Source organism: Lampris incognitus, chromosome 11, assembly GCF_029633865.1.
Source record: "Lampris incognitus isolate fLamInc1 chromosome 11, fLamInc1.hap2, whole genome shotgun sequence".
NCBI classification, from domain to species: Eukaryota; Metazoa; Chordata; class Actinopteri; order Lampriformes; family Lampridae; genus Lampris; species Lampris incognitus.
Window position 1 is genome coordinate 4093301 of NC_079221.1, and position 23110 is coordinate 4116410.

At 46.1% G+C, this 23110-nt stretch overlaps 1 protein-coding gene across 2 annotated transcripts in view; it reads right to left on the reverse strand.

Moving 5' to 3' along the window:
* The window catches only part of csrnp3 (cysteine-serine-rich nuclear protein 3), a 39013-nt gene extending 19046 nt beyond the window's left edge, over window positions 1-19967 (reverse strand). Inside the window, exons 1-3 of one of the 2 annotated variants that reach the window (XM_056289764.1) lie at window positions 19542-19967; window positions 17309-17349; window positions 1924-1971 (exon numbers count right to left, since the gene is read on the reverse strand). In XM_056289764.1, the coding sequence (XP_056145739.1) occupies window positions 1924-1926 (3 nt within the window). In that variant the 5' untranslated portion in view covers window positions 1927-1971; window positions 17309-17349; window positions 19542-19967. The remainder of the gene's footprint in view (window positions 1-1923; window positions 1972-17308; window positions 17350-19541) is intronic. The other variant, XM_056289765.1, reaches the window with a different exon arrangement.
* Window positions 19968-23110: the final 3143 nt, after the last annotated feature.

The following is a 23110-nucleotide window of genomic DNA, read 5'->3' on the forward strand; positions in this document are numbered from 1 at the left end:
GAGAGAGAAAGTCGTGCCTCTGCTCCTGCTGTCTGCAGATATTTTTACCAACATGAGCTGGGAAGGGGGGGAGGGAGGTGTGTGTGTGTGTGTGTGTGTGCGTGCGTGCATGTGTGAGAGAGAGAGAGAGAGTGGGGGGGGGGAGTCAGGAAAAAAGAGTGGTGGGGAAATAGATAAGGGGGGTTGGGGAGAGGCAGGGTAGGGGAAAGGGGGGGTGCGGGGGAGATTCATAGGGGAATAGTAAGGGGGAGGGGGAGAATGAGTGGAGCGAGGGAAAGACAGAGTGAGGAAGTAGAAAGGGTAGGGAAAGGGGCAAGGAGAAGAAAAGAGAGACAAGCCAAGAACAATAAAACGACCCAGTCATATTAAAATGCAGAAGGCAAAAAAAAAAAAACACAAAAAAGAAAAGAAAAACGCACAAATGTCTCGCACGGAGAATGGGAGCAGAATCTCCAGGAAGTGTCAAATGAGGCAAGCCAATATTATCTGAGGTTTGCATTCTGAAGAAATGTATTCCGAAACTGGCAGCGATCCATTACCAGCTGTGCCAGAGCTTTGCAGGGGAAAGGGGGTTTACCCAGTACATACGACATACGCCTGCTAAAGGTCTTTAAATTAAAACCCAATGTATCTCCCTATAATCCTAATCTCAGTAATAGCTACTGTTAATCAGCCGCAGGGAGTTAACGTTTGTCAGCAGTAATAGTGATTGTGGTCCCAACACTTCCTGTGTCAGGAAGCTGTGCCGAGAGTCGGTGAGACCCGTGGCCCGTGGAGTCAAACAGCCATGATATCATTCTTGCACTCAATTGGGAAGTGAATCAACATTAAGTCCCCGTACTTCCTACAACAGGATAGCCATGAGCCCGGAGGTCTTTCAGCAGCCGGCGTTTCACCAGTACATCACAGGCGGATGACAGTTAACGAGAACGAACACGGCGTGCAACACAGTAGATAAACAGATTTCACATCCTAAAATAATAAAGCGATGTCTAGAATAAAGGAGGACACGGTATGGATGGAGAAAAAAAGGACAACAGTTTGCATGTGAATTGCATTGCACACTGTACCAGTATACATACAATGTACTGTACACTGCACGGTGCAGTACAGTGTACAGTACTGGTACACTCTACCATGTACATCTATCTCAGGCATGTATGGAAGTAACCTGCTAACATCTATTTCAGCTTTTCTGATACATTCTCTGCACCACTGCCCCTCCCCCCTTTTACTGTTTTGGAAATTTGCCCCTTTTTCTCCCCAATTGTACCTGGCCAATTACCCCACTCTTGTGAGCCGTCCCGGTGACTGCTCCACCCCCTCTGCCGATCCGGGGAGGGCTGCAGACTACCACATGCTTCCTCCCATACATGTGGAGTTGCCAGCCGCTTCTTTTCACCTGACAGTGAGGAGTTTCACCAGGAGGACGTAGCATGTGGGAGGATCACACTATTCCCCCCCGAACAGGCGCCCCACCCGACCGGAGGTGCTAGTGCAGCGACCAAGACATGTAACCCACATCCGGCTTCCCACCCACAGACATGACCAATTGTGTCTGTCAGGATGCCCGACCAAGCCGGAGGTAACACGGGGATTCGAACTGAGATCCCCATGTTGGTAGGCAATGGAATAGACTGCTACGCTACCTGGACGCCCCCCTTATTTCAGCATCTCTTGTATATTCTCTGCACCGGAAATCAGAAATTGCATAATTTTGCAAGATATACGAAGCTTTTAACTTCAGTAGCCCCATTTGGGAAGAATTTAGCACTCCGGCGATGACGAGGGCGATTTAAAAGGGGGAAACAAGGCGGTTGTTCAGTACTCTGGTTGACTCAACATGACACCATTGTATAAATACTCACCCATCAGCCCAGGCAAGTCTATAATGACACAGTAGCTATTATGCACTTTGCTTACCATCAAAGATGGGAGCTCATCTGTGGATGGATGATAGAAGGGTGGCGTCTAGAGAGGATTCAGGAGATTACAGGAGGCTTCATATCACTGTTCTTCAGTTTAAAATACAACATTACACTTAAAGCTGCAATATAACTGAATTGACATGACCAAACAGATAATTTAACATTTAATTTCATACAAACCTCTTAAATTAAAAGTTTTGTTTCAATGACCTACAATTAGAAAAGAAATGAACAGCAACTATAGAACTACACATAGCTATACATAGAACTACACATAGCTATACATAGAACTACACATAGCTATACACAGAACTACACATAGCTATACACAGAACTACAAGCCTCTTCTAAATGACCTTACTAGTTTTCATTTTCGGTCACGCTGTGAAAATGGCAGTACTTTGTATGGAGTACACAGAAAGGTGAATCAGGTCATCTGGATACAACGTTTATTGAGAGAAACGATTCATCATCCTCTAAGTGGCCTCTTCAGTCTCAACTGACTGCAGGTACCCCACCCTTACAAACAATACAGCTGCATAACGACCGAAACCCACCATCGGTTTCATATGCAAATTGCCGTGACCATTAACTAGAGTTTCAGTGGCCATGAGTACTATTCACAGAGGACTTGGGAATAGTTTACACGGCAATGTTTTCAACATAAAACGGTAAAGTATTGTTGCGTTTTGGCCGTTCGCTCACACGACAGCGGCATTTTGGGGACCTGAAAACGCAAACTTTTGAAACCGGGTTCCAGAGTGACGTCTTTTGAAAATGCAACTCCAGCGTCACCGTGTAAACTAGCAAAACCGCTTCCTGTGAAAACAATGACGTCACGGTTTCACTTCGCACATGCGTATCACGTTTTCAGTTAAATAGCCATGCCCGAGAAGAAGACAACATGGTAAAGGGAGAGAGCTGGCTGATATGATGGAAAGAAGAAAGGTAGGCATCCTGTGTGTGCAAGAGACCAGGTGGAAGGGGAGTAAGGCCAGGAGTATCGGAGGTGGGTTCAAACTCTTCTACCATGGTGTGAATGGGAGGAGTAATGGGGTAGGGGTAATTCTGAAGGAAGAGTATGTCAAGAGCGTGCTGGAGGTGAAGAGAGTGTCAGACAGAGTGATGAGTATGAAGCTGGAAATTGAAGGTGTATTGCTGAATGTTATCAGCACATATGCCCCGCAAGTTGGGTGTGAGATGGAAGAGAAAGAAGAATTCTGGAGTGAGTTGGATGAAGTGGTGGAGAGGGTACCCAAGGAGGAGAGAGTGGTGATTGGAGCGGACTTCAATGGGCATGTTGGTGAAGGGAACAGAGGTGATGAGGAGGTGATGGGTAGGTATGGAGTCAAGAAAAGAAATGTGGAAGAACAGATGGTGGTGGATTTTGTGAAAAGGATGGAAATGGCTGTGGTGAATACATATTTCAAGAAGAGGGAGGAACACAGGGTGACGTACAAGAGTGGAGGAAAGTGCACACAGGTGGACTATATCTTATGTAGACGGTGCGATCTGAAAGAGACTGGAGACTGCAAGGTGGTGACAGGGGAGAACGTAGCTAGGCAGCATCGGATGGTGGTCTGTAGGATGACTTTGGAGACCAAGAAGAGGAAGCGAGTGAAGGCAGAGCCGAGGATCAAATAGTGGAAGTTGAAGAAGGAAGACTGTTGTGTGGAGTTCAGGCAGGAGGTAAGACAGGCACTGGGTGGTAGTGAAGAGTTGCCAGATGGCTGGACAACCACTGCAGAAATAGTGAGGGAGACAGCTAGGAAGGTACTTGGTGTGTCATCAGGACAGAGGAAGGAAGACAATGAGACTTGGTGGTGGAACGAGGAATTACAGCAAAGTATACAGAGGAAGAGGTTGGCAAAGAAGAAGTGGGATAGTCAGAGAGATGAAGAAAGTGGACAGGAGTACAAGGAGATGCAGCGTAAAGCAAAGAGAGAGGTGGCAAAGGCAAAGGAAAAGGCGTATGGTGGGTTGTATGACAGATTAGACACTAAGGAAGGACAAAAGGACTTGTACCGATTGGCTAGACAGAGGGACCGAGCTGCAAAGGATGTGCAGCAAGTTAGGGTGATGAAGGATAGAGATGGAAATGTGCTGACAAGCGAGGAGAGTGTGCTAAGAAGGTGGAAGGAGTACTTTGAGGGGCTGATGAATGAAGAAAATGAAAGAGAGAGAAGGTTGGATGATGTGGGGATAGTGAAACAGGAAGTGCAGTGGATTAGCAAGGAGGAAATGAGGGCAGCTATGAAGAGGATGAAGAGTGGAAAAGCAGCTGGTCCTGATATACCTGTGGAGGCACGGAGGTGTTTAGGAGAGATGGCAGTGGGGTTTTTAACTAGATTGTTTAACACAATCTTGGAAAGTGAGAGGATGCCTGAGGAGTGGAGAAGCATACTGGTACCAATTTTCAAGAACAAGGGTGATGTGCAGAACTGTAGCAACTACAGAGGTATAAAGTTGATCAGCCACAGCATGAAGATATGGGAAAGAGTAATAGAAGCTAGGTTAAGAGGGGGAGAGGTGATGATCAGCAGCAGCAGTATGGTTTCATGCCAGGAAAGAGCACCACAGATGTGATGTTTGCTTTGAGAATGTTGATGGAGAAGTATAGAGAAGGCCAGAAGGAGGTACATTGTGTCTTTGTGGATTTTGAGAAAGCATATGACAGGGTGCCGAGAGAGGAGGTGTGATATTGTATGAGGAAGTCGGGAGTTAGAGAGAAGTATGTAGGAGTGGTGCAGGGTATGTATGAGGGCAGTGTGACAGTGGTGAGGTGTGTGGTAGGAATGACAGGTGGGTTCAAGGTGGAGGCGGGATTACATCATGGATTGGCTCTGAGCCCTTTCTTGTTTGCAATGGTGACAGACAGGTTGATGAACGAGATCAGGTAGGAGTCTCCGTGGACGACGATGTTTGCAGATGACATTGTGATCTGTAGCGAGAGTAGGGTGCAGGTGGAGAGCCTGGAGAGGTGGAGGAGAGCCTGGAGAGGTGGAGGTATGCATACTACAGCGTTTTCAGTCATTTTTTGCGGATCCGTGTGCATGCGGATTGTGTTCAAAACGATGTCGTCTGAACGTGGAACTTTTTTAAAACGCAAAGGAAAAACCTTTCCGTTTTAGCAAGACCGCTGTCGTGTAAATGGATGGAAACGGATGATCCGCTGCGGCGACCCCTAACGGGAACAGCTGAACATGGCGACAGATGTACTCTTAGCCCCCCACCCCCCTCCAGTTCAGGGATGGTCGGTCCCTCTTCACATGGTCTCTTTGACTCCCCGTTCAAACATGCAGTCTACACCCATCTACAGGCTGAGGATGTGCACACAGGGAGGAACACTGGTTCAAATGGGGAGTCAAAGAGATTCAGACAACTTTATTTATCCCAGAAGGGCAATTCAGTTGGAGAGAAACGTTCCATCACTCGTCTAAGATGAACCTCTTAGACGAACTGATTCAACTCTCTGAGTTTCTCTCAATAAATGTTGTGTCCAGATGAACTGATTCAGCGTTCTGTGATTTCCTTACCTGGATTACTGAGCATGGGTAACGACCTTCTATGGAGTACATCTTTAAAATGCATTACAAATGTGAATATAAGCCTATAAGTGTATTTGTAATGAACTATAAATATGTTTCTAGTGTTATGAATAACTTTTCATGTGTGGTTATGGATAGTGCTCCATAAAGGTCTGCTATACAGTATGAATAATTGGTTCACTTTACTGAAAGCAGAGAAAAAGTGTCTCATAAAGCTTTATAATACTCCATAAACAAGTATATCACTTTACTTATAGTGGAGACCAAAAACACATAAAACGTGGTTCATAAAGCTCTACAACCATACACTGATAATATACAGTAGGTCTCAGGTGCATTATAAGACAGTTTCCAAACAGAGGGTAAGATAGTACATTACAGAAATGCCCCATACATTATTAAAATTACACATTCATAAAACATGACGACATGCTTTATGACAATTATAAATCTGCATAGATTCTCATAGGTAGTGTCACAACACACTAGTTTATTATAAAAGCACTTACAATACATTATAAAGATATACTTGATATTGAGTGCTTCCAATTGTAACAAACAAAGCCCCTGTTTTCATACATGTTTAATTGATGAGTTTGTTTGTTTTGATGTTTTCTCTCTCTGATTTGCTTGGGTTTTGTTTTTTTTTGTGGGGGGGGGTGTATTTTAATTTTTGTGTGTATATTTTTAAGGGGAAAAAAAACCCTATAAATAAAATCTAAATAAAAAGAAGGTGTAGTTGATAAAAAGTGCCACCAGAGTTTTAGCGTGTGATGACTGACGGGCCCAGTGTGCCTTGCTTTGATTGCATCCTTTGCAACGTGACTACTGCACATGTGTACATTGGGATAATGATGATGGACGATATACTGTTCAGCCCTGCATTCAGCAGGCAATGACATGGTGATAAAGATATGTGTGTGTGTGTGTGTGTGTCTGTGTGTGTTGATGGTTATTTGTTTGCTATGTGGGACCTCATATTGTTTCACTGATGCGTCACTAAAGACCAAACAGTCATCTGCCCCAGACATGTTGTGCTTTCTCAACAGTGTCCTTACTGAACCTCACTGACAGCATCGCACTACGCCGCCATCCTACCACCGTGTCGTCTCCTCCTAAACGCTGTTTACGCGACTCTTCTACGATACAAAAACATGTCATTCAGTCTGTGTTTGTGTGTGTGTTACGAGGTTGCTCCCCTTATTATATTATTTCATGTTTTTTTTTTTTTTTTACTTTATGTTAGACTAAAGAATTTCCAAGCACTCTTTAGTGAGGGCCAAAGCTATTTTGGCCAGTGAAATTGCCCTCTTTTGAATATATAATTTAAGTAAAGGAAGGCGGCCCGAGTACAAACGCCAAGGGCTTATTTATATCGATAATGATCCGTACAACTCAGGCGCACCAACTTTAGAGTTAATCAACTGCAGCTGAACCAGACGGGCCACAAGAGAAGCATGGATAATATCACCGCTGCAGCTGCAGAGAGATATGCGCCTAAATTGGAGCAGCATATGGCTGGAGACTCTTGAACCCTGATCCCTGCAAGGTTGTTAAGTGACACTCGCAAATTTTCATTTGTCCTCTTCTTTTTGATGCTACTTCAATGCAGCTGTATACTTACAGTCAGGCATGAAGGAGCATATAAGAGATTTTTTCTTAAATCTTATTTGTAGTGATGCATGCCCTGTTTGACTCAAACAAAAGCAAACCTGTCTGTAGGTGTCACTCTTGTGTCACCAAGAATGGTGCACACCATTAAAACCTCACTATCTGGTAGCGTAGCGGTCTATTCCATTGCCTACCAACACAGAGATCGCCGGTTTGAATCCCCGTGTTACCTCCGGTTTGGTAGGCGTCCCTACAGACATAATTAGCCGTGTCTGCGGCTGGGAAGCTGGATGTGGGTATGTGTCTTGGTCGCTGCACTAGCGCCTCCTTTGGTCGGTTGGGGCGCCTGTTCAGGGGGGAGGGGGAACTGGGGGGAATAGCGTGATCCTCCCACGCGCTACGTCCCCCTGGTAAAACTCCTCACTGTCAGGTGAAAAGAAGCGGCTGGTGACTCCACATGTATGGGAGGAGGCATGTGGTAGTCTGCAGCCCTCCCTGGATCAGCAGAGGGGGTGGAGCAGAGACCGGAACGGCTCAGAAGAGTGGGGTAATTGGCCAAGTACAACTAGGGAGAAAACAAGGGGGGGGTACCCCCCCCCCAAAAAAAAGAATGGTGCACACCATTAAAATCTCACTACTTGAAATCATTAGGCTGACTAATTGACCACCATTATGAGGCAATATTACTTGGTAATCTGTCCATGCTAGACCTCAATAGGACTGGGCAATAATTCAATATTACCATTTACTGCCCTTTCAATGGCATTTTATCAGAATGATGTTCAGATATTGTCACATCATGAAACACAATTTTATCATCTAAACTAATTATAAAGATCAAAGAAGGTTGAATCAGTTCATCTGGATACAATGTTTATTGACAGAAATAAACATTGTATCCAGATGAACTGATTCACCCATCTTTGATTTTCTTGCCTGGATTATTGAGCATGCATCAAGACTAATTATAAAGAGACTTTTTTCCCCAATTTTTCACAAAAAATGAAAACTGAAATATTTAAAGAGGATATTATTTGAAAACTAATTTTGTTTTGATGTTATAGTTTCCATTACCAAACAGTTCAATGTGATGAACCTGTGTTGGGAGTCTTAAAAATGTTTTTTAATACATGTACATATATTAACATATATATCACGATATCTATCGATATTGTTTAATAATAATAATAATATTGTCCATATCGCCCAGCACTAGACCTCAATAGGTCAAGTCTGATAGGCTTGGTTAGTTAGGAAATATGAGTGAAATGTCTGCTTTACCCATCCAAACCAACCCATTTCTGTTGTGCCATATTTGCCAAGATGCCTTTGCACAGAAAATGTCAAAATCTGGTTGCCTGAATAGGAAGAGTCTGAACAGGAACAAACTGGGTCAGCCCATTATTGTGCAGATCATACCTCTGATGTGGAAATAGCCTGTGAGAACAGTCACCAGCGAAACATCATCCTGATGCATGTTGAAAATGCACATCATATTGTGTGTGAATCAAATTTCACGATGGGTTGTTGTTCTCCTGATCACTTCTCCTAGAATCTTTGATAGAACCTATTGTGTTACTGGAAAACCTCATTTGCATTCCTTTAATGCTTTTTCCTGTGAGTATCACATACACAGCTCTATTACATAAAAATGCAAAACATAAGCTGGAGATGGCATTTGTTGCACACAACACCATTGCAGCAGTGATGTGACCTATATTTGCTCTGACTTTCAAGTGGCTTTTTCTTATTTCAATGAGGCAAACTGCAGACAGCAAAGGCGAAAAGGAAAAAAAAATACAAAAGGTCTGAGAATTAATCAAACTCATTTTGTGTGGCCAGCCCGATGATGTTGTATTGAGGTCATATGCAAATGATCAGCCGAGCTCCCACTGAGAGTAAAATCCAGAGGAATTCTGAAACACGGCCTATCGTAACATCTTCAGACAAAGAAGAAGCAAAACGAGAACATCACGGAGTTATACCTCTTCATCGCAACGTGAACATCATCTGCATAATATTGCATTTGACCCCCTGCACTTTTATTCTCTCTCATAAAGCATTTGCAGGGTGAAAAAAAAAACAAGAACTATCATTTAAGAGATCCTGTAAAAGGCCTTTAATATAGCTTGAACTCTGACACACTGCCTCGCTAATGAAAAACTCAGGATCCCTTCCAGAAGGTATTCCCAGGACCCCTTGATGGTATACCGGAGGTGACAGGGTTGCACTAAGAATGGGATGGGGGTGGGTTTTTGTGGTGGTGGTGCAGTGTGTGTGTGTGTGTGTGTGTGTGTGTGTGTGTGTGTAGGGTGGAGTAGCGAGGTTGGTGGGTCCTCTAGCTCCACTGCAGGGAAGTGAACCGGGACTGGATTTTCTAAGCCACGGTCTGATTTCTCCAAAGAGGACCTAACTGTATACGTGTCTGCCAAATGCCTCTGCCAGTCAATATGGCTGGCTCCATCACCATGTACCACGGCACTATTTCCACAGTCATGCAGCACACATTTATACAGCCCAGATGGCTTGGCAGAGCTCTCTCTCTCTCTCCTTTTTTTCCTTTTTGAAGTGGGAGAAACATTTTTGTGCCAATATACGCAGACCGTCTGAGCAAGTGAGGGTGCATTCCAGTGTAACCGAGTGATGGGATCGCGCAGCAAAGACAAACCCCGAGACCACAAAAGATCCTGGGCTACGCAGGCAGTCTAAGGTTATGTTCAACCTCATCCATCACTGGTGTCACACTGAGCCATAAACGGCAACCTTGAGAGAGCGAGCCAGTGAGAGAGAGAGAGAGAGAGAGAGAGAGAGAAAGAGAGAGAGAGAGAGAGAGAAAGAGAGAGAAGAAAAGGGAGAGAGAGAGAGAGAGAGAGAGAGAGAGAGAGAGAGAGAGAGAGAGAGAGAGAGAGAGAAAGAGAGAGAAGAAAAGGGAGAGAGAGAGAGAGAGAGAGAGAGAGAGAGCGGAATTAATGGGGGAAAAAAGGGAAAGGGAGAGAGCGAGAGAAAGAGACACAGACAGACAGACAGAGAGAGAGTCCAGGTCTCAGCTGGGCTCCCCGAGGAGAGGCTGCAGCCTGGATGATTATACAGCTACAGATGTCAACGGAGGATCCCTGCCACTAAAAGAACACAAATACGCCGCTCGCGTATTCAGCCACGCTGTTTAGCAGAGGGGGCTGCGACGGACTCCTAAATTATACATGAAAAGGCCGTGGCGGAATAATGTTTTCCGAGAGGTCAGCGGGGCATCCTCGCCGGCATGCTCTCGCCCCGCGTCCCCGTGTGTGCCGTCGTCACACATGCTCAGAAATAACACGACACGTGAAATCGTTTGCATCCTCGTGTCCCCGGGGACGCGCACACAGTCACAAGGGCCACAAAGCAAATACAAATCAATGTAAAGGATGCTTCCAATCCAAGAGCCATGGATTACCGCTATGTCCTAATAGGAGACAATGACGAGCACAACACAGGCCGCGCAACACAAACACCGCCGGCACGCCATTTTTCTCACATGGATTACCGTGTGGGTATCAAACCCCCCCCCCCGTCGCACCACCCCAGTCACCGCAAAAACTGAATGAACTGATAAATTAAGGGACAATATGGGCCACGTGACTGATCTTGTACCCGCAGCACCAATTTCTAGATTATTCTAAACAGGCCTCTCTAATCTGCTAGGACGCAGCGAATTCAGAGCGCAAAGCGAATTTCCTCAACCGACGCCGAGTGCGACCGCCTCCTCAGACGACTTTTCTTGATCCTGTGCGAAATAAAAGATCACACGGCGAAATCACGGAAAGGAATCGCATCAACTGTCTGAGATGTCACGCGAGCCTTGGGAGAGCTGCACGCGCACGGGGGGAAGAAAAAACACTCCACAATTAAACACAAAGGACTCCATTTAAGGAAGTGTAGCGACATCTACAGATTTATGCAAATGAGGCTTCACATGCGCTCTGTACATTTGTTAACTTGCTCTTGCCTGAGGCTGCAGACAGATCTGCTCCACAAACATGAAAGGGAGGGAGGGAGGGAGGGTCGGAGGATGGAGGGAGGGAGGGAGGGAGAGCAACGGAGGAAGGTGGGGGTGGTTCGGTTGGGGGGGGGGGGGAGCAGTCCAGCCCACTGCTCAGCACTCAGCACACGGAGGAGCTGCAGCCTTGCGATGCCTGCTGCAGCCTCCCTCCCACAGCCGGAGTATGAGCTTAGTGCTGGGAACCATTGATCTGCTCTTCCTACTCATGGAACAATAGAGGAAGCGCCGCTCCCCATTAACCACATGGGTCCACAGACCACCGATCAGGGGAGGGTGACTAACATCCGCTGAACAGAGCACGCCGCGGCCCCTTCATATTTACTCCAACAAGCTCTCATTGCTTTATAGCACCTTCGGTTAGGGATAATTACCACTACTATTCATGAAAGACCAGGGTGGCGTCACGGTGGCCTTTTGCAACATGCAGAAGAAGAAGCGCTCCGAGAGGACGCTGGTGTCAACCTGCCGTCACTACATCTGAGACACCGGCCAATACAAATAAAACTGACTTGACTATTTGGTTTTTGGGGATTTTGCCCCCCCCTTTTTCTATCAAATTGTATCCGGCCAATTACCCCACTCTCCCGAGCCATCCCAGTCGCTGCTCCACCCCCTCTGCCGATCCGGGGAGGGCTGCACACTACCACATGTCTCCTCCCATACATGTGGAGGAGTCACCAGCCGCTTCTTTTCACCTGACAGTGAGGAGTTTCGCCAGGGGGACGTAGCACATCCCAGTCCCCCCCCCCCTCCAAACAGGCACCCCGACCAACCAGAGGAGGCGCTAGTGCAGCAACCAGCACACATACCCACATCTGGCTCCCCACCCCCGCAGACACAGCCAATTGTGTCTGTAGAGACGAGACGCCCGACCAAGCCGGAGGTAACACGGGGATTCGAACCAGCGATCCCCGTGTTGGTAGGCAACGGAATAGACCGCCTCGCCACCCGGACGCCCATTAGACTATTCGGTTAACAGGTGTAGACCATTTGATCAGAAATTGCGTTTGATATTTTCAAATTGCTTTAATGACATTACCAGGGTCTTAATGAGCTACTCTCACGAGCATAAACGCTTGTTTTAATCTTCTGGGGGAAAACAAAAACAAAAGACGAAGTATAAAAACCTGCAGAGATCTCACTTGGCGTCTCTGTGAAGACAACAGTCTTTGTTGTTGGGAGCCATGATCAAAATACACCGTAGCAGACAAGGAGGCGTAGAACTTATCGGCTCCACACTCCCAACTTTGTTTTGATTTGGTGTAATTCGAGTCACACGCGGCGGCGGCATAATCAGGTACTTTCACCCCACGTGTCAATCACAGTGCTCGCCTGAATAATTCATGGCTGGATATTTTATTTATGACTGCATTTTCCCATGCCACCTGAAAGTTCGCAGAAGCCCGTTTGCTGGCAGAAACAGAGCTGCCAAAGCATTTCACAGAGACAGTGATGCTTTTCATCTGCTCCACGCCGGCCGGGGAGGCTGTGGGGTGCGGGGCTCATATTCTGCAGACGAGCCTTATCATTTATATATAGCTCGTATCTGCTGAGATCTACTGTAGAGGCGTTTTCAAATGCAAAACATTAGCACTGTTAACTGACAAAACTCAGGAAGTAGGCCAACCTTGAGTGTCATTGCAGGTTGAACGGCGGAACGAAAGGCGACGACGAGGATTTAAAACGGCAGGTGACACGGTGATGTGAAATAAGCCTTCCTAGAAAAAGGATCGTGAAGGTGATTCACATCAGGCACTGTTAAAAAAAGAAAAGAGGTTTCCGTCATTTGTAAAAGCTCCCTTGCATGCACATGATTCAGAATAAACGCTTTTGTGTCCGGTCCTCTCAGCACTGCTGGATTTTAAAGGTTGCAAGGCCCTTTTTCTGAGTCTTCGTGCGGCGCGGTACAATTCTTCGCGAGTTGCGGAAAAGGCGGTGAATTCCTTCTTTTGACCAAGGTTATTTGTTTACTTCTGACGGATGCCTTTGGCAAGTGGAGAAATATCTAATGTCGTCCATCAGATAAGAGTTTGACTCAGAATGCAGATCTGTTTTACATGTACATAGAAACCACCGCATCGGTTTAAATGAATCTTTAACTCCTTATGGTGCCGTTCCGTGAGCGGGCTGGACTGCAGGCTGGTGCTGTGGATCCACAACGGGATCCTTCAATAGCAGCATCATGGCCAAAAAGAGGCCAATCTAATAATGATGGTGTTTAACAGTGTCAACTTGATGCTATTACGACTATTTTACTTCACTGCTTGGTAAGCTAATGAACAGCACATATTTCTACAAGGAGTTTTTTGACTGGATCACCTCTCCCGAGATGATCTGGGGGGAAAAAAAATACATGGTTCAATTCTGAACCAGTTAAAAAAAATAATCTGGAATTAATCATACCACTTTGAACTATGAACCCTTTCAGAGCCCTTTAGGCCTCCTGTTTTAAGACATCTCCGCCGGCTGCAGCGGACTCCTGACATGTCACTAATCTCTGATGAACTGAAGAGGTAGAAACTGCAGGCTTTCTGTTCTGTGCTGGACAGAAATCCTCCTGACTTCATTGATTTGATCCAAAACTACTCCTACTAGTTGTCATTTCACTACAGTTCCCCAAATGAAATCTGGTTGCCATAGCAGCAGCAGCAGCAGCTTTATAGACAGCATTCATTGAGAATATATATATTCCGAAAAAAAGGCTATTTAAATATATATATATATATATGTGTGTGTGTGTGTGTGTGTGTATATGGATATATATGTATATGTATATACATATACACACACAATATATATATAGCATTTTTTTCGGAAACCATCAATGGTGCTGATATTGTTTCCCTACATCTATTCCAGTGAGTCAAGTAAATCCTGCATGAGACAGTAAAGCCTGTTTCCTGCTATGAGCACCATCAGCTGTCAGTAAAGCTAGCGGAGGACAGAACACACCATCTACTGCCTCGTCATGCACATCACGTGCACAACGCCCAATGGGGAAGGGAGAGGTGCAACATTCATAACTTCAAAAACACGTGATCGCTAACGGTCCAGTGGGGGGGGGGGGGGGTATTTGTCTATTGTCATGATTTATTTATAATTACAAAATAGGTGCTCATATCTATGTGTGCAACTGCTGGCCAGTTCATTCCTGTTGTTTAGTGTGGACATTTGTGGCTTGCAGATGATAAAATATGTTCAGTGAGACAGATTACACATTTTACTGCTGGGTGAATATGTTTTGTTCTTGGAGAGGATTTTCCAGGTGGTTGAATAATTCATGTTTCTGTCCGCCAATGACCAAATATAAGGGCTTAAACATGTGACATTCCTTAAACGGTTGCTTCTAAAGCTACACGTGTGCATTACACCTCTGTTTGAATGTTGCCTCTGTTAGACCCACGTATGTCTCTATTTTGCCGTTGTCCTCTCTCGTCACCGTAGCTTGGTAGATACCTCCCTCTGTCTGGCAGTTTCTTTAGAGGGGGCAGGAGTCGTTCTCCTGCCGCCCAATGACTGCTGGGATAGGCTCCTGCACCCCTGCAACCCTGAGAGCAGGACAAGCGGTTCGGATAATACACATACATATATATATATATATATATATATATATATATATGCATTGTTAAATGGAAAAACACCTGACAAATCAAGATTAAAAAAATTGGATATTACTTCTTTGCAAATAATTATCTGTGGACATTTCAAATGGGTGCGATGGCAGCAGAGTGTCTCCACTGAGAGGAGCACCGTGGCTGTGTAACGAGAAAGGTTCACCAATATTCCCCCTCACAGCACCGATGCTCTGCCTTTACTTTAGTATGCACACTGCCGAGTGCTGGAAAAACAGAAGCAGAAAAAAAACAGGACTTCTACTTCCTGCAGTCTGACCTTTCAAGCAGTTCTCCAAGTGAAGCTGATGGGACCTCCAGGACAAGTTAAAAGCCGCGCTCGTCGATCCCCGCCAAAGGGGGATTTAATTGATTTCACCTCACATGTAAACCTCTGCGTGAGGAGAGCTCTCCCCATGCAGATGTCAAGCAGGGACACCGCTCTGCGCTGTTGAGTCAAGCCACCTTTCCCGTGAATCTTTTATGGATTGCATCCACTGTTACAGAGCCTCAACCATCGGCGCTACGGTACGGACGAGCTGAGCATGGAGGACTCACGTATTCCAGCAAGTCAGATGAATGACCCAGCTTTACGAAACGCTTCAGCAACCTTTCAGGACTGACCGCCGGTATACAGACGAGACCGACAGATGGGTCGGCAAAGAAAACAAAAATACACAGCCACAATAAGTGTGCCACCACCCCCAACCTTGCCACCCCCCCCCCTCACCTTTTGGATGTCAGTCACAGAGACACAATGGGCGGTGTGTGAGTGTGTGCCCACGAATGCACGTTTGGATGCACGTGCGTACGAGTGCGTGCTTACACACAACACAGAGCTGCCTCAGTGTCTCCTTCCCATCTGACAAAGGAGGTCGCTGGACCGACAACAAAGAAGGCCGTGCTGGATAATGAGAGACACCGCCATAGCCGGAGCTAATATTGCCGCTTCAATGGCACAGCATGCCTCCAATACTCCAGCCAAAGGCTTACATTAAATTACACGACCTCCCCCATGCAGGCACTATTGATAAGACAATAAAGACATAGATTTATCGCTTCCAGATGACAACTTGGAAGCATCCACGAGTGACGACGATGATATTCCCTGTAGAGATCTACCGCTCTGGTGCAGGAGCAAAACGCCATCATTATACAGACAACGCCACCACTTATACAGACAATGTGAGTTAGATCATTTGAATAACTGACCAGATGCACATGTTAATGACTAAATAGATATAGCCGACATGATACCGTCATTAACTGTCAGCACTTAAGATGTGATTAAACAATGGGTTGAATCTTCCATGGTACTGTCTCACAACAGAAAAAGAAATCTCATTGAAGGTTATCATCACAATGTGTTTGGATAGTAAGAACGCCGCCTGAATCTCCCCATTCAGGCTTTCCTGCTTTTTTTCCCCCCAAACTGCGAAGCGCTGTAAATTTGTCATTCAACTATTACTAGTAGTTGGCATTATAATACTGTCAAAAATGATTCAACATTGCCGTCTATTAAGACGGTTCAGAGTCCCACAGGTTCAACCGAACAGGCTGTTAAACTCAATCATTCCTCATTTTACTAAGGCGCTAAACAAAACGTTGGGCTCATATTAGGCCAAGGACAAGTGCAACAAGCTGGGAGATGCATGGCAATGGTGCAAACGGGTGCCCGGCTTGTGGAGTGAGGGCCAGCGTGCACTTGGAATGGGTTCCTGTGCATGTTTGACACGGAATCGCTGGTAATGACGTGCACGGCAGCTGTTTGTATTGTTATAACTGAGCCAATCAAAATGTCTGTTCTCAGGCATGTGGTAGTCTGCAGCCTTCCCCGGATCGGCAGAGGGGGAGGAGCAGCAACCGGGACGGCTCGGAAGAGTGGGGTAATTGGCCGGATGCAATTAGGAAGAAAAAGGGGGGGGATCCCCCTCCCCCCCAAAAAAATCTGTTGTCGGTTATGTGAGTGTACGGTGTCCTGTATATGAAAAAAAGAGAACGCTTGTTGACGCAAGACAAATTTCAGACAATCAAAGTCTAATCTAATCTAATCTAATCTAATCTAACATATTCGGGAAAGTATGGTTGGCTTTCCATTGTATTATTGTGATATCAGCAGCATCTTGCATTTACTGTAACCCATTGTGACTGGTGCAGCTCTCCGTATTGACGGAGCACTGCTGTCTGTATCAGCATCAAATCACATCTCGTCATCAGCCGCTCCTGTGGCAACGCTGCAACAGTTGTGCAATCTTTTTTTTTTCTCTAAAGATCTTCTCTTTTTTTGTGGCATTTTTGCCTTTATTGGATAGAAGATGGACAGGAAACAGCGGGGGGGAGAGAGAGAGACGGGTACGACATGCAACAAAGGCCACTGGCTGGAATCGAACCAGGGACGTTGCGGTTATGTGACGTGCGCCGTAACCATTCGGCTACCGGGGCGCCGCGGTTGTGCAGTCTTTTGACACCATCCATCTCCCTGTCATTAAGTCAATACTCTGGTGTCTTGCAAGGACTCGCAGTGTCACAGCATATTTCAGGCCATAAAAGAGAAGCGAGAAGATGTCTTACCTTAAATAAAAGATGTTTTACTGCACCCAGCCGCCTCTATTCTGTGAGAAATAAAGAGAAACATGAATGGTAAATGAGCTGTTATCTCTACTGTCAATATTAGACCATTTGACTATCTGTGCAACATTTCTACATTACGTAACAAAACAGCAACTGACATTTTCTAATTCTGCTCGGTGCTTTGACGGCGGTTTGTTGGCTGAAACAGCTGAGGCAAGCTACTACGACTACTGCTGTACATAAAACCATGTCTTTTATTTGATTTTCGCATTTGACAGCAGCAAAATAAATACCACTGCCAGTGAAAGATCTGTTTACTGTTGCAGTTATGATATATGACTGACTGACAGGCTTTTCTAAGTATCTTTGGAGAACTGAGCTGGGCAACGTCTCAGTATAATAGTGATGTCATGATGCAAGACCGAGCATCGCCTCAGATGTTGGTTGTCACAATATGGTGATATAACTTCAACGTTTCCATTCCCCGGTCGCAAAGGCTGCACTACAGTAAAGTCGTACAATTTTCTGCACTCATTAGACTGTTTTAACCAATTAAAACGAGCAACGAATCCTTCTGCCTGCTTGATCGTCATATCCGTCCTCCCACTGCTAATGATCGCTTCTCAAAATGTACTTTTGTGTGAAGATCTTAGCAAAGGAAAGCACCAATAGTCCTCCCCAAAATATCCTGTTATCGATGTTGAGGTACTCGGTCAAGAATTCTTCTTCTTCTTCTTCTTTCAGGTTGTTCCTTGTTTTTCAAGGGTCGACACAGTGGATTGTACAGTTTTCATCGGTACCCTGTGAGGGCACAGTACCAATTGTGGTACTGTGGTACGGCTGTAGTTAACCCGGGCCTCAGCCAATCCTGTATGGAGCCTCGACTGATCCGGTATGGTCTTGTCAATCCGCATAATGATTTGGCAAAATTTTACGCCGGATGCCCTTCCTGACACAACCACTAACCCTATGGACGGGGGCACAGGTAAAGCGCTGGATGCCATCCCGGTATTCATGGACTTGTGCCCATGCCTGTCGCTATAGGTACTCGGTGAAGAATATCGTGCTATTTGAGTTTGTCAGTGTCAACCGGCCCTGCTGTAAAAGACTTGTTCCCGTGCAAAGGGGAGAGGCTGAGGGCAGGCAGAAGGGGAGCATGCCCTCTCCCCTGCACAGCTTCTCCTGGAGCACTCTGCAGGGAACCGGGCTCCCCCCCTTCCAGCACACTTTTTTTTTTACATGGTGATGGTGGTCATGTGACTCAGGTCCTGGGCTGATCCGGCGGCATCTGGACACTGCTCCTGTGCTTCATATTCTCCATAAATTTTTTAACTCCATTATAATTCTGTTCCTCTTTCAATGCCGTATTGTGTAAATTGCGTAAACACAACATCCATTGCAGGTTGTCCGTCTTGGGCGAGAGACGCTCCTCCTCTGCTGCTCTCCTCCCCATGTTTCCTCCCTGCTAAAGGTGGGGGGGGGGGGCTGTGTTGCTGTCAAGCCCCCCGAGGCACACTTGTAATTTGTGATCTTGGGCTACACAAATAAAACTGACTTGACTTGGACTAGTCAGTTGGCTTCTGTTGACAAGCATAAGACAGATGTGTGGTCTTGGACAGCAGGCATACGAGGTCTTACACTGGTCTTGGTTTTCTGTCCGTCTCCCCGTGACACACATGCATGTACCTCTGATGTGCAGGGTCACCGACACCGAACCCCTGGCCAAGCGTCTGCAGGAGAACAAAGCAAAACAGCGGTGCTGGTGTTGCAGCCTGCAATGGACGTGTCGATAATCAGTTTAATGATCTTAGCCTGCAGTGGACGTGTCTATAATCAGTTTAATGATCTTAGCCTGCAATGGACGTGTCTATAATCAGTTTGATTATCTGGTCATCTAATGCAGTCTGGACACTCAGGCACGAGCGGGAGAAAAGGCTGCTAAAGTGCAGCGCGTCCGACTGAGAGTGAGAGACAAATCACTCCTGGAGCTCCGTCCGCGTCCCAAGTGGTCCGGTCCGTCCGCGTCCTGGAGGTCGGTCCGCGTCCCGAGTGGTCCGGTCCGTCCGCGTCCCGAGTGGTCGGTCCGCGTCCCGAGTGGCGGAAGGAAAGGCGGAGGTTGACCAAAAGCAGGCCGCCGCTAAGTGGCCTCCCGTGTGGCGCAGAAGAGGTGAAGACTTGAGCGGGACAGAAACCAACGTCTATAAAACAGAAGCAATAGTTAAACCGGACTCACCATTCATTCCGTGTCACGGGTAAATGCTTGGTCACTGACGTCCCCCCTCTTCTTCCTCCTCCTCCTCCCGCCCCCCTTTCCCGGCGGACTCGCGAATCCCCCTCTTTAAACCATTACCGCGCCTCCCGCCGCTTCACACAAACTCCGCTCGCTCTGGCGCGTCGCACGAGCGACTCGATCCGCAATGTACGACTGGACGCCCGGCGGATCTCGCGCACCCGCGGCGCCGTCAGACGCGCTTCTTCTTCTTCTTCTTCTTCTTCGTCGTCTTCTTCTTCTCCTGCTCCTTCCGGCTGCCGGGGGAACAATGGTGCGGCACCGGCCACGGCAGCGGCCTGACAGCTCCGCAGACAACGTGACTCCCTCCGTCCAATCCCGCGTCCACAAACCGGGACCCGGCCCCGCGCCGCCCGCCGTACACCCTAATGCGTCTTTCAATGAATAACGAGCAAATATTTGGCGACGGCTGGACGTGGGCTCGGTATCACGCTCAGCAAATACCGGTCCTGCCGGTCCCGAGTCTATGCGGCGCTGACTCCAACGCAACCCCCCCCCCCACTTTTAAAGCGACGTCCCTCGCAAAAGCGCCGTTTAGATGACCAGTATAACCTTTAATAATTCCAGTTTATCAGGCGTGACTTTGCTGGGTGAATTCCTCTTATAACCTGACATACGGACAGAGTGGGTCAACAACGCTGTTCTGTTCTGTTCTGTTTGGTGACTTGTCTGAAGGGGCTCCATGACGGCCCTCTAGAAACTCGAGGACATTTAATTCCTTGGCTAAACTCCAAACTAACGAGCCGGCCCCGGAGTGGCGCGGCACGTCAGGTTGAATCAATACCGGAAGCACAGCACCATCTAGTGGCCAAGGCGTGAAACTACGCTCGTCCTTAAAACGGTGCCCTCTGCTGCATATGAGCCCACACCTTTTCTGCAGTTGTCAAAAAAATATCCTGTTGTCCATATCTGTCATGTAGGACGTTTGTTATACCAAGACGCTGCAATCGGTCATCTGAAGAGCACCGCACAAAAAAAGCAACACTCAGTGAAGAAACGGTGAATAAGAAGCAAGATAACAGACACAGACAGACGGATAGCTAGATAGATAGACAGACAGACAGATAGATTGATAGACAGACAGACAGACAGATAGGTAGATAGATAGACAGACAGGCAGATAGATAGATAGACAGACAGACAGATAGATTGATAGACAGACAGGCAGATAGATAGATAGATAGATAGATAGATAGATAGATAGATAGATAGATAGATAGATAGATAGATAGATAGATAGATAGACAGACAGGCAGATAGATAGAAAGACAGACAGACAGATAGATTGATAGACAGACAGGCAGATTGATAGATAGATAGATAGATAGATAGATAGATAGATAGATAGATAGATAGATAGATAGATAGATAGATAGATAGATAGACAGATAGATAGATAGATTGATAGATAGATAGATAGATAGATAGATAGATAGATAGATAGATAGATAGATAGATAGATAGATAGATAGATAGATAGATAGACAGACAGACAGACAGGCAGATAGATAGATAGACAGATAGACTGCAGACTGCTCGTCCAGCAGAAACTGCTGATAGTTCATGCAGTTGTAACACAAAACTATTTCCCTTCAACAACATTTCTGCAAATGCTGACGCTAAGTTAACCAACACCATGTAAACCATCCAAAAGGGTGACTGTTGGGTGAAGGGCGGTGTTGTTCAAATACCGCTTATTCTCTTTTTAAGAGTCCTTTGGGATATGTTACAAATAACATTTAGTGGCGTAGACAGATGTTTCCTAGTTCTGCAAGATGAGCGACCGGATGATACCCAACTGTTTCGTAGGGATTTGTGTGTGAACTACATATAATATCACCTACAGGATGACATTATGTGAACGATGCACTTTGATATTTCACATTTTAGGCCAGAAAAATTGCTCCTATTATGGAAATCATTGAAGTAAGACGGAAGTCATACAATAGCTTTTCTGGCACTCAAATTAATTAACGAGCGGCACGGTGGCGCAGTGTTTAGCGTGGTCGCCTCAGAGCAAGAAAGGTCCTGGGTTCGAGCCCCGGGGTAGTCCAACCTTGGAGGTCGTCCCGGGTCACCCTCTGCGTGGAGTTTGCATGTTCTCCCCGTGTCTGTGTGGGTTTCCTCCAGGTGCTCCAGTTTCCTTCCACAGTCCAAAGACATGTAGGTCAGGTGACTCACCGTACCAAACAGTCCCTAGGTGTGAATGTGTGTGTGTGTTGTTGGCCCTGTGATGGACTGGCGGCCTGTCCATCCCGTGACCCTGAGAGCAGGATAAGTGGTTTGGATAATGGATGGATAATTAATTAATGGCTCAAAACAATTTTAAAGAATCAATAAGGACCATAGGTGACAAAGATATGCAGTACTTACATTTGTCTCTGAAAAGGTAAATGCCTCATTAGGATGTCACTATACTATGTGTCAACTGCATAATTACTTTTTTCCTCAAGCCATCATTGCAACAGGGGGAAATGTGAAGTGAAGACTGTTAAGCAATATGATTCTACAAAGCAATTTGGAGCCCTTATTTCAAGAATCCAAATGCATTTAATGTTTGTGCTAGCCCTGTTTGATTTAGCACGACTCTGGTTTTTTCACCCTAATTAGCCCCAATCAAAATGTCCTTCTGTGTGTACCCAATTAATGTAACCACTGGCACATTAAAATAAATTCACATTATCGTGAACGATCTGTTTACTTTTTACATTTCCCAGGAGACAAAATGCGTTGAATCCTCATTTATAGGGGAGTCTGAGCACTCGCCGCTGCAATATCAACGTTTTCTAGCGTGCAGAAAACCCTCCACTATCAGTGTAACACGGTGGCTATAAACAGACAGCCGGTTAAAAGGATCCGGCTCTCTGTGACACTCTGCTCTGGCTGACGCTGAATTATACATTACTCTTTGGTGAACGGGGGATATCCGGTATCCTTTATTCAGCACCTAGCACTGGATGAATCTGTCATTATAGCAGGGGCTTGGGGGGGGGGGGGGTTCGGTCATTTTTCCTCCTCCTGAACACAGGGCACAACTTCTGGGAGCAGCTTAAAAGGTGAGCCCATTTATAAGCTCAGGGGCATTAGCAGTCTTGCATTATCAGCCGTTCTGCCATCAGATTTCTGTTCGCACACCGAGTTCAGTGGCCGTCATCTGAAATGATCTCTTAGAACGTCTGGATGCGCAATAATGCAGGTAAGACGACCAGAGAAGGTTGAATCAGTTCATCTGGAAGCAACGTTTATTGACAGATACGTTTCATCACTCAACTAACGCCCCTTTCCACTGCATGGTACCGGCTCGACTCAACTCTACTCTACTCGCTTGTTTTAGTTTTCCATTGGGGAAACATTACGGATGGTACCTGATACCAGGCACTTTTTTTGGCACCACCTCCATTGAGGGTCCAAGTGAGCTGAGCTGATACTAAAAGGTGACATGAAAATACCACTATCAATAAATAAAATAAAAGAAATATATATTTGAATATAAACAAAATCATAAAATAAAT